The sequence below is a fragment of the Spermophilus citellus genome (assembly GCF_964194105.1).
Source record: "Spermophilus citellus genome assembly, chromosome: 16".
NCBI classification, from domain to species: Eukaryota; Metazoa; Chordata; class Mammalia; order Rodentia; family Sciuridae; genus Spermophilus; species Spermophilus citellus.
In genome coordinates this window covers 50,559,852-50,572,465 of record NC_138196.1, presented here as the reverse complement: position 1 = coordinate 50,572,465, position 12,614 = coordinate 50,559,852, and the positions used below count along the sequence as shown (strand labels likewise).

General features: G+C 35.1%; 1 protein-coding gene across 6 annotated transcripts in view; it reads right to left on the bottom strand.

Annotated features, from left to right (window-relative positions):
• Positions 1–12,614, bottom strand: part of FAT1 (FAT atypical cadherin 1) — a 125,846-nt gene that overhangs the window by 44,214 nt on the left and 69,018 nt on the right. For all 6 annotated transcript variants that reach the window (XM_081269388.1, XM_081269387.1, XM_081269392.1 and 3 more), the window contains exons 4-6: positions 4,538–4,599; positions 1,744–2,067; positions 1,177–1,387 (exon numbers count right to left, since the gene is read on the bottom strand). In XM_081269388.1, coding sequence (XP_081125514.1) covers positions 1,177–1,387; positions 1,744–2,067; positions 4,538–4,599 — 597 coding nt within the window. The remainder of the gene's footprint in view (positions 1–1,176; positions 1,388–1,743; positions 2,068–4,537; positions 4,600–12,614) is intronic.

The following is a 12,614-nucleotide window of genomic DNA, read 5'->3' as shown; positions in this document are numbered from 1 at the left end:
TAGATCTCATAATCTGAAGCAAATTATGTGATCTCAGCAGATACCTTCTGCTGTACAGTTCGGGTCACAAGTCATCTGAAAGATGTAAAAAACTTCTCTAGCAAGTGTATCTCCTGGCACAGCCAAAAGAAGCAAGCAAGCATGGAAAGCAAGCAAAGAACAAGAAGAACAATCATCAAACCAGTTCCATACACAGTAAGTATTGAACAGTAAAGTCAGATACTGCACCAACTGCATACTGCTAATCTGGAAATGTGGCATAAATTCAGAGAAAGTAAACAAACTATTTTAATTATAGTTAACCATGAAAATAATTTTTTTCTTTGAAACTAATAATTTCAGAGGTGTGGTCAATTAACTATTCCAACAAATGCCCCAAATCAGGGAAAATAATCCAACGGTGTAGTGTGAATTTGAAGAGGACAACCTGTACCACATATACCCTGTGATCCTTGCAGCCTATGTCCCACCAGCTCCAATGTTCTGAAAAAGTATTTGGAGGTAATAGAGCTAGGGGGTGGAAGAGTGAAGAGGAATATAAAGTGCCAACTAGAGATGAATCACATCACATACTTTTGGTCTTAAATAGGCTTGTAATTAAAATAGTGTGGAAAAAGAACAGAATGAAAAGATCTTAGATGTCAAAGTCTAATGTATACTCTTAAAAAGTTATGCTGAATAGGGTATTATATTCTATGTGGGAACCAAATGAAATGACAAAAAAAAAAAAAGGAATTGGCTTAGCATGTAAAATTTTATAAAAGGATTAATTAATCTAACATACCCTATCTCCTACTAAAAATAAGGTGAAAAAACCTAAAAAGACTAAAATAAAACTATAGCTGGCACTATAGTTTTTAAGTTATACAAATCAAAATTTGTTAGCATTTATATTCAACATGGGCATGTGACAGTCACCTAAGCAGCTATTTCAAATGTTCTAATCATATTTACTAAAAATAATGTGTTATGTTTTATGTGTGTATGATACATAATTAAAACATTCAGTTTTCTCTGTAACTCCCTGATCCAGTGATTAGTTTAAAGCAAATTCTCTACCCACAGATCTTATTCTCATTTTAAATTATGAGATGTATGCAAAAATCAGAAAACCATGTGCAAGTTTCTCCTCAGTGTAACCTATAAAGGACACTGAAAAGGACAAGCAATGCTTACCAATTATATCAAACCAAAGGGGTGTGCCAGCAGGCTCAACAGATATTACTCCAATCATATGAGCAACGGGATCACTTTCCATTACAGTAAAGGTAAAAAATGATTCTTCAAATAAAATTGGCTCCAGAGATGGTTTGGGTTTGGAGATCCATTCAATATGAAGTCTAGTGGTTGATGACTTTTGAGGGCGACCATTATCAACTGCCTTAATCTATAAAATAAGAACAGAGGATAAAAACAGCAAATCGTAAGATACATTCTAAAACAGATTGGTTTCTGAAACTGAGCCACTTTCAAACATTTCATTTTTGTATCTGAATATGCCATGTATTTAACGCTTGAAGAAAAGAGCAACTACTTCTTGACCATACTCAATACCAATAATAGGCAACTGGAGTCAAAGTTGGAAAGTTAAAAATAAATAAATAAACCTATACTTCTCAAATATTACAAAGGATTGCCTAATTATTAGGTCACAAACACTGAAGCTATTTGCCAAGATAAGAGACAAGGTTTATAGTCAAAGCACTTAAGAAATTCAGAGACTATGTTCTGAACTGAACTCACTGAAAGAATGTCATATTCTCCAGCTGCAGAGAACTTTTTGGATGAAACCACTCCAGTTTTTGGCTCAATAAAAAATTTGCCATTATCATTTCCATCCTCGATGCTATAGGAGATTTCTGCGTTGGGACCTTCATCTTTGTCTGTAGCTACAACTCGATACAGAGGCTCTCGTTTGGAGTTTCTTTCTGGTTTTTCCCGCTCTGGGAGTCTGATCTTGTAGAACTTCTGCAGGAACTGAGGCTTGTTGTCATTTTCATCAAGGATTTTCACAATTACTCTTGCAATGGTTGATCTGGGGGGAGTACCATTGTCGGTCACAGTAACCTGTTTTTTAAAGGTAATAGATCAACAAGTGTTTTTAAGATATATAAAAAGTAAACACTGTCTTCCTAATGAGAATCACCATTTATATAAACTTCTACAGGTCACATAACAATATGGCCCATACATCTCTTCTCATTCTGACAACACCACTGTAAGGAGATAAGGGCAACTTTTCCCAATTGTAGAGACAGGGACAGGAGAAGCTGGGCAATGGCTGAGAAAGAGATGCTACTTCTTACAGTCCCCTTGAACTACTGTAGCTCTAAAAGGTGACTTTACCAAAATGTTAAGCAACTAAAAATTTAATATTTTTAGGTCACGAAAGGGATACATAAAGATTCTGCTTGAAATATTCAAAGTTCTTTTTAAAAAATATTCTGTCCACTTAAATATAAATTATCCATAATACTGCATTAAAACACTGTCATTTTTAAGCTTCATCCATAAAATATGCTGAAGCATCATTTTAAAGTCTATGCTAAGTATTACACATTTAAATACTAGTAATCGTTATTTTATTTTGTTTGGCTGTTTTCTTATACAGAAGTCTTTAATGCTTAGGAAGGTGGACATAAACATTTACATTTAATACCAATTTAATGTTTTCAGTAATAGCAATGTAAAGTAAGTTCCATTTTAAGTAAATTACCCACAAATTAAGTTTAGGGATAAAGATCAGAGATTCTTGAGGCCTGCACTGGTAAACTGTTTCTACATGCATGAGTCAATTTCACCCTTAAAAGTTCATGTTTATGGTAGTACATGCCTTAAAAGTAATGACCTCAGTAATAATTATTCTCCCCTCACCTACACCAACATCTCTTTCCAAACTAATTACTAAGTTATTAATACATAAGTATAGATTAAGTTTCCATGAAACTATTTCCTCTTTGAAATTTGGTAACTTTATATCCTATTTATAAAAGCATGAATACATCCTGGTGGTACTTGTCAGGAATTTTTTTCTTCTAGTTTTAGTACTAGGGCTTGAACGCAGGGGTACTTTACCACTAAGCTATGTCCCTAGCCCCTTTTCTTTTTCATTTTGAGACAGAGACTCAACTAAGTTGCTTGCTTGGGGCCGTGCTAAGATGGTGAGGCTGGCCTTGAAGTTATTATGATTCTCCTGCCTCACTCCTGAGTTGCTGGGCTTACAGGTTTGTACCACTGTGCTTGGCTAGCATATGTAAGTAAGGTAGATGCTTCGTGTTACTTAAGGTTCATGAAGTTCCTGAAGGTTTTTAGAATAAAGCAAAATATTACTTTAACTCCAAGACATGTCCTTTTGATCTGTTTTTATATAATCTTTACCAAAAAAAAGAAGAAAAATGAAAAGAGAGCCACCATCAAGCACTATGTTTTTAATATTCATCACTAAACAGTTGCTAAGTTTAAGTTAAATAACCAGTACTTTCCCAGCCCTGTGATAGAACCAGAGATCTCCTCTTTCAGACAGCTAAATCAATGCCAACGCTGGCTTTCCAATATACCACTACCAAAGGTCTACAGATGGACATAAAGATCTGTAAACAAACACAAAAACTTATTTCCCATCAACGTCTTAATATTATCTTGAAAGTTCTACCAAAGCACACGGCTTTTCCAGGTCTAGCTCCAAGAATCAACACGAGCCTTTAACATGTAATAGAACTGTGTCAACAAAGGAAACAGGTTTGTTCTGCTGGGTTTCCCTTTCCACCTGCTGCCTCTGTCTTGGCTTCTGTGGCTCTGCAGGCAATGGCACCCCGCACTATCCACATTACAGTACCTTCCTCCTCCCAGCTATTCCCAGCCCCCTTTTGCAACCTGTTTATTATCAGCCAGAAACAGGTACTTATGAGGTGAAGCTAAGGTTTTGTTTTATTTTTAAGGATTAGAAGCATTTTTAAATAAGCCATGAGAATGAGTATCCTTATTAGAAAAGGACATTTACAAGTAGTAAAGTTTTTAAAAAGAAAAAAAAATTGATTTTAAAATGTCTAATAATGCAATTACTTAAAGAATAAAAAAAATCTAGAAACAAGCTCACAGCTAATGATAATTCAAAAGGTTAATCTAAATCTATAAATACCAATATATCTCAAAAACAATACTGAGAAAAAAGAAAGCTACAGGAGGTATGCAGAAAAAATCACTTATGATAAGTAAAAATAAATTCCAGATGGCATTGATTATTTATTTCCAATAGAAGCTGTATTTGCTGTGTGTCTGTGTGTGTATGTACAAAGTACAAGAACTAGAATCGAACAGAGGGCAGCCGTCCTGCTTTCTGGTGAAAGAATTGGGGGATGAAAGGGATGAGCTATATTCATAATGTTTCCTTTATTTTGCTCTTTATTAATGGCCAGAAACTAATATACCAAGATATTAACAGCTATGCATGCTGGTTTACTGGGAGCGAGATCTTTTTTTCTTAAGATATTTATAATTACAAATATTTTAAACTAATTAAAAATAGAAAAGTGCTTACTTCTAATATGTGTTCATCCTGCTGTTCTCGGTCTAGTTTTCTTGATGTTGTTGTGATAAGGCCTGCAAAATTATAAGGCTTTATTAATCCTCATAAAATAATATTAATTACAAATTATAATTAAAACCACACTCATAAAAATTCTGAGCAAATTTTTTACATCTTCTCAAGGAAATAAAATAGATTGTTAAAGAAATTAAAGTTCCAGATATGACTGATTGTTTTATTTATTAATAACAACATAATTTACACTTTCTCACTTTAATGATTCTTGGACACACTGGATAAATGACAGTAATATTAAGAAAAAATAAAAACTCAAATCAGCTACATCTTTTATTTGTTGGTAATTGCAATAGACATTTTTCAAAAAAAAAAGATGTTTTTTAAAAGTGAGGTGAATTTATCTAGGATTTCATCTTTACCCTCATCTCTAACTGCTCCAGCAATAACAGAATTGCTGAAAATAACTTCTATAACTATAGTACAAAGAACCATTAAGAAATAATGTTACCATAGCTTATTACCTTTGAGTCATGTACCCTTAAAAATGAATAATTATTATATAATGGAACTTTCCAGGTCATATGGTTCAAACAAGAGTCATTTAATTTCCAATAAAAGCAGAAAACACTATTCTCAAAGAAATTCTACGTACTATTCTATTTCTTAGATTATTCTACCAAACTACAACATCTTTAAGTTTCAATTTCTCTGCAGAACTTTAATTTAATAACTGTCTGATGACCTAGCAGAATATATTGGAACCTAGAAGACCATTAAAATTGTGTACTGTATACATCACCAGAAACGCAAGTTGGATTCTCCTATCCCCTAAATATCCACTAGAATTGGTGTTGATAAAGGCCAGGAACATGTGGAGCAGATGTGCACATTTGGACTGAAGATCAGGTAAATCCTATGTGGCAAGACAGCTGCTAGAGCTAGAGGAACTCTCCTACCAAGCATTCCACAAGGAAATATTTTGAATAATTCGTATTTAAGACGTGACCTTATCTTTTAATTGGGTTTCTCCTATAATCATAGCTAGTTTCACAGAACTGCCAATTAAAGGCTATTCAAAATGTTTCTCTAAATTTGCAAATGAAAAGATTTGTGTTTTCATTCAATTTGATGGTTTTTTCCTTAAATAATTACTAAGAATTTCAATCAACATTATATTCCCCACAATACAACAAAGTAGTATATTCTTTTTTCAACAAAATACTCTACTACAGCTAGATGTGGGATATTCCCTTAACCTTACTTACAGATTAAAATTGGCTCAAGGAATATATTTCACTTTGTCCAAGAGCATGAAATTGTTGTTCAATGTAGCAAGAACTTGATTCTCCTTAGTCAAAAACTTTTGAGTTCTTTCTTTTTTTTTCCTATGAAGTCTACCCTCATCACCCCACCCCCAATACTGAGGGTTGAACCTCTCTGGTGCTTTATTACCACTGACCTACATTCCCAGCCTCCTCACCGTTTTTTAAAATTTATTTTTATTTATTTATTTTTTTTTGAGACAAGGTCTCACTAAATTATCAAGATTGGCCTCAAACTTGAGATTCTCCAGCTTTAACCTCCCTAGTAGGTGGGATTACAGACATGTGCGACCACCTCCTATTTACTTTAAGTAGTTCAAAAATGAAAAGAAATTAATCCCATCTAATTGTGCTAATCTGCCCATCAAAAACTTATCACCAAATGGTAGTATCACATGGAGCAATAGCCTAGCACGTTCACAACAAAACAATGTTCTTCTTCTGTCTAGAACTTAATCACTCACCAGAAGCATTGGACAAATAGATCTGTGGGCAAATAATGTTTGCATTTTACAATTTACTTAAAATACACAGGATTTATGTATGTCCACATTACCAATTCAATATTAAACTATAAAGTTACCTGACCTCTTTTGTAGGTTCAAAATTATTTACAGGTTCTTTATGCTTCATATTAATTCCCCTCTGTAGCCAGGAGGAACAGTGAATTGATTCTATTCAAAGGCAAAGAACTATAAAGTTCATTTTAGCCTAACTAAAATTCATTCCTTCCCCTCATTCATTCCTTCCCCTTCTCAGCTTAAACTCCTATCCTAGAATCCTACTGCTGAGTTTTCCAAGCCCTTAAATTTCCTCTATCATAAATAAAAATCAACCCATGGTATTCTAGTAACTCCTTTTAAATCTACTTTTCTATACTACAAAGTCCATGAGGACAGAAACTATCTTTATTGGTTGGCGTGCTTAAGCCAATATATCTATGACTCTCCAAAGAAAAAACATTTTTCTCTTAAAATGTCAAGAAACATAAATAGATGCAGAAAAAGCATTTGACAAAGTACAGCCCCAATTCATGTTTAAAACACTAGAAAATACTAGGGATAGAAGGAATTTTTACCTCAACACTGTAAAGGCTATATATGACAAATCCAAGGCCAACACTATTCTGTATGGAGAAAAACTGAAAGTGTTTCCTCTAAAAACAGGAACAAGACAAGGATGTCCACTTTTACTATTCCTATTCAATATAATCCTTGAAACTCTAGTCAGAGCAATTAGACAAAAGAAATAAATTAAAGAGATACAAATAAAAAAAGAAAAGCTCAAATTATCTGTTTGCTGACTACATGATCCCATATTTAGAAGATCAAAAAACTCCACCAGAAGACTTCTAGAGCTCATAAACAAATTCAGCTAAGAAGCAGGATATAAGATCAACACTCATAAATCAGTCACATTCCTATACTCCAATAATGAATCTGCTGAAAAAGGAATTAGGAAATCTATCCCATTTACAATAGCCGCCCCGCCCCCCCCGCCCCCCCCCCCCCCGCATTGGAAATCAATCTACAACAAAAACTACAGAACAAACATTAAAGAAAGAAATTGATGAAGACCTCAGAAGATGGAAAGACCTCTCATGTTGTTGGATAGGCAGAATTAATATTGTCAAATGGCTATACTACCAAAAGTGCTATAGAGATTCAACCTAATTCCCATTGAAATTCCAATGACATTCTTCACAGAACTAGAAAAGGCAGTTTTGAAATTCATTTGGAAAAATAAGAAATCAGAATAGCCAAAGCAATTCTTAGTGAGAAAAGAAAAGCAGAAGGCATCATAATACCAGACCTCAAGTTATACTACAGAGCTATAGTAACAAAAACAGCATGGTACCTGCACCAAAACAGGTATGAAGACCAATGGAAGACAACAGAAGACACAGAGACAAACCTACATACATACAGTTATCTGATACTAGATGAGGATGCCAAAAACATACGTTGGAGAGAAAATAGCCTTTTAAACACATGATGGGAAAACTTGAAATGAAAATATAGAAGAGTGAAACTTGACCCCTATCTCTCACCCTGCACAAAACTCAACTCCAAGTGGATCAAAGACCTGGAATTAGACCAGAAACTCTGCAACTGTTAGAAGAAAATGTAGGCCCAACACTCCTACATATTAACTTACTTAACAATACTCCTAAAGCACAAGGAATACAATCAAAAGTCAGTAAGTGGGATGGCAAACTAAGAAGCTTCTTCACTATAAAGGAAACACTGAAGAGTGTGAAGAGAACGCCTACTGAATGGGAGAAAATCTTTGCCACCTGCTCCTCAAATACGGCATTAGTGTCCAGAATATACAAAGAACTCAAGAAACTTAACACCAAAAAACCAAATAAGTCAATCAATAAATGAGTAAAAGAACTAAGCAGATACTTCTCAAAAAAAGAAATACAAATGGTCAACAAGTATATAAAAAAAGTTCAACATCTCTAGCAATGAGGAAAATGCAAATTAAAACTACATTAAGATTTCATCTCACTCCAGTCAGAATGGCAATTATCAAGAATACAATTAACGGGCTGGGGATGTGGCTCAAGCGATGGCGCGCTCGCCTGGCATGCGTGCGACCCAGGTTCAATCCTCAGCAACACATATAGGCAGGGATGTTGTGTCTGCCAAAAACTAAAAAATAAATATTGAAAGATTCTCTCTCTCCCTCCCCCCCAAAAAAGAATACAATTAACAATAAATGTTCAACAGTCACCCAGTGACCCCATGATGGAACAAGGCAGATACGGGATATTCCTGCTACTGATGTAGTAGACATGAAATACAATCAACAAGGTCCTGTAAGAAACTTACAAGTTTGGTTTGCTTTTCTGTGGAGAACACCCAAGACATTTCAGATGACAAACAAGTCTCTTTCCAGGTTCACGACACTTGTATCAAAAGGAATATTGTCAAAAATGTCGAGTGCTCTTTCCAATGCCATCACTAGAAAAAGGCTGTGCATACATCTCTTATGCAGACAACAAGAGGATCCAGTGTCCCCTGAGAAAGGGGTAAACTTGGAGCTTCTTCAGTATGGAGATTCCTCAAGAAACTAAGAATGGAATCACCATACAATCCAGCTGTCCCACTCCTTGGTTTATCCAAAAAAAACTAAAGTCAACATACTATAATGTTACAGCCACCTCCATGTTTACAGCAGCATAATTCACAATAACCATATTATGAATCAACCCAGATGCCTGTCAATAGATGAACATATGAAGAAACCGGTATACATACACAATGGAGTTTTATTCAGCCTTAAAGAAGAAAAATGAAATAATGGTATTTGCTAATATTGGACGGAAATGGAGAACATTCTGCTAAGTTAAATAAGCCAGTCTAAGAAAAATCAAGTGTCAAATGTTTTCTCATACAGAAGCTAGAGCAAAACAAAGGAAGGAGGGAAGGATGGCGATCCTAAAGATATAGGTAAAATAAGTAGAGGAGAAGGAGGAAATTGAGAGGGAGAGAGAAGCGATGAGAAAGGGGAGAAAATATGACATATTTTTTAAAAACCACACCACGTACATAAATAAATATACCATAGGAAATTTCATTTTTATGTTAAGTAGAAAGAACCAATCAAAACTATATAAATAGATGAGAAGATTATGGAGAGCTGAAATACCATAATGCACTAAATTATGCAGTCAGTTGTGATGGAGAGTAGAGAAAAAAGGAAGATCAGGATGGTAGAAGGAGAATGAGGAGAGGGAAGCAAAAAGGAGAAAGACACAAACTGACTTCAAACTCCTCCGTGAATGGATATGCTTGTTGAGATAAACCCAACTACTACTATGTGCAATTATAATGCTCTAATGAAACAGGTTAAAAAATGTTGCTTTTATGGAAATTCATACAAAATTAACTCTGAAAATAAAAATGTCTTAATGAAGTAGGAAAACACTAGGAAAATTTTAAGCATTGTAACAATCAATTATACTGAAAGCTTAACACCTGGAAAAGCTGTCCATATATCCCACAAACATCCCCCAATCTGACCGCTTATTTATTTCTGTATTTACATCACTCTAATCTCTGTGCTTTTATGCACTTCATTCCTGCTAATCTTCTCACATCTGTTGCCTATTTGATAAATACCTATTTCAAAAATGAATCCAAAATATATCTTCATAACCCACTCTGTTGTTAAATTGTTAAGTATTAAATATTCTAATAATTGTATTATCATAACTTTTTTCCTTTGAAACATTTGTGCCAATCTGTAGTATTTTTTGCTAAATCCCTGAAGGATACATACACTAAACAGAAATGGTAAAGAATTCCAGTGGTCAAGTTCAGGTTCCTGAGACAAAGTGAAGTTAAACTTTTCCCAGGTCACAAAGCAAGGATTAGAATTGTGTGCTCCTGAAGCACAGATGAGTCCCGCCACCTACCATCATACCAAACTGCATAACATAGTGCATTATAGTATTTCAACTTTCCATACACACTGAACTGTGACTTCCATAAAGTTTACTGGGGGGGGGGGGGCAATAATTAACCATTGCCCATTTTTTTTTTTAAAGTAAGTTAGAAAATACAACGGAACCAACATAGAAAAATGCATGTGCAAGTGCTTCTTTTCTAACTTTATTTTCATTTTCTGCAAGCATCTTTAATTAAAAATAGCAACGAAAGGACAAAAGCTAGAAAATATCTTTCCATGGTCCAGAATAACACCAAATTCTTTATACCAAACCTTTCACAAATGTGGGCAGGTGAGATAGCAGGTACAGTTAGCAGTTACAAATGTACCTCATAAATTATGCAAAACTAAAGAGCTAAGCTTTGCTGCATCTGATAAACATGCTTAAATATATCTATAGCCTTTCAATGCCACTTTAGACATTTGGAGGATTATTTTGAGACAAAATGTTAGATTAGTTGCAATGAATCAATATAAAATTTTGCTCTTTGATAACTTCTTATATCTCCACACTTCTCAAAATTCACAAGATTACATGAACTTCACAAAGTACATAGTACAGCAGATGAACACTGAAAAGACTAGCAGGTGAAGATAATAATATTGGACAGAACACAATGGTGCAGCCATATTTACACATTTATTCAATCATTTTGTGCTGTCCACTCAGAATATAAAGACGATTAACATACAATCTTGGGCTGGGGTTGTGGCTCAGGAGTAAAGCGCTTGCCTAGCATGTGTGAAGTACTGTGTTCAATTCTCAGAACCACATATAAATAAATAAAGGTATTGTGTCCACCTACAACTAAATAATAATAATAATAATAATAAAGATACAATCTTGTTTTCAAGAAAACTTGGCAAAGACTTACATTTGAGAAACACTAATACAGGACAGTGTAGGGGTGCACATAGAGAATAAGGGCTCTTGCTGAGGGCTCTGTGTTTCAAGAAAGTTTGAATTTGGGAGGATATTGAGACATGTAATCTAATCCTCCCTGCTGCTCCCGCAGACAACCAAGCAGCCATCCAATATTTGAGTGAAGCCACCCATGATCAGCCAGCCCCAAGGCATCCAACCAACTGACCACCATTGTATGAGAGATCAGCCAAGCCTGGTTAAAGCCAGGACTGCCCAGCAGAAGCCTAAACTAAACAATAATCATTGTTTGAAGTCACTAATGTTTTGGGATGTTGTATTATAAAGCAAAAGTTAAATAATACATCAAATGACCTCATCTCTAATGGTTTCTGGGCTTATTGAATGACCAAATACTGTGCGGTATCTCCATTTTTACAGGATCAGAGAGATTAAGTTGCTTACTCAAGATTACTTAGAAAGTTGGGAGTTCAACAAACCCAGACCACCAGAGTCTAAAGCCCACATGAAGAGAAACCAGGCAGGAAATGAAGGCCCTGATTCTATTAAAAAGAAAAAAAAAAAAAAAAGATTTGAAAAATAGCACTGCATTTACAAAATGGCAGCTAGAGGAGGAAAGATCAGAATTTCTTAGTAGGATTAAAGTCCAACTGCAATGACAGAGCAAGTGCTTGTGACCTGTAGTAGAAGTATCTAAGAAACAAAACATAAAAGGTTATGTTCTGTGGCTAAAATCTGAAGGAATAATTCAACAGCAAATAAATTTTTATCAAAATCCAAATTCTGCCCACTGAGTGTGGTGGTGCACAGCTGTAATCCCAGCGACTCAGGAGGCTGAGGGAGGAAAATTTGGAGTTCAAAGCCAGCCTCAGCAACAGCGAGGCACTAAGCAGCTCAGTGAGACCCTGTCTCTAAATAAAATAGAAAATAGGGCTGGGGATGTAGCTCAGTGTTCGAGTGTCCCTGAGTTCAACCCCCAGTACCCACCCACCCACCCCACCCCCCCGCCAAAAAAAAACCCATCCAAATTGTGCAAAAACTGTCTTAAACTTAAATGGTAAGAAATGCAACACTTTTAGGATTTAGGTGTGCTGATACTGCTTTGCCAAATCCTTTCCTCACATTCCCATAGTCTCCATCTCACCATGCTCAGCTGAAGCTGAAGAAACATGGTTCGTTTACAACCTCATCTAAGGTCTAAAAATCAAGAGACTGTTCAATAATGACTTTTGAAAAAATCATTATTCTACCAGTTTTTGTGTGTGTATGTGTGTATTGCTTCTGGTGATCTCTTGCTAAGAAATAAACATTAATAAATTAAATGAATACTCATAAATAATAATGATGTTTTCCTAATATTCACTAGCTCAACTTAACTCACTTGTTCAGTCTGCACTATTATTCAACT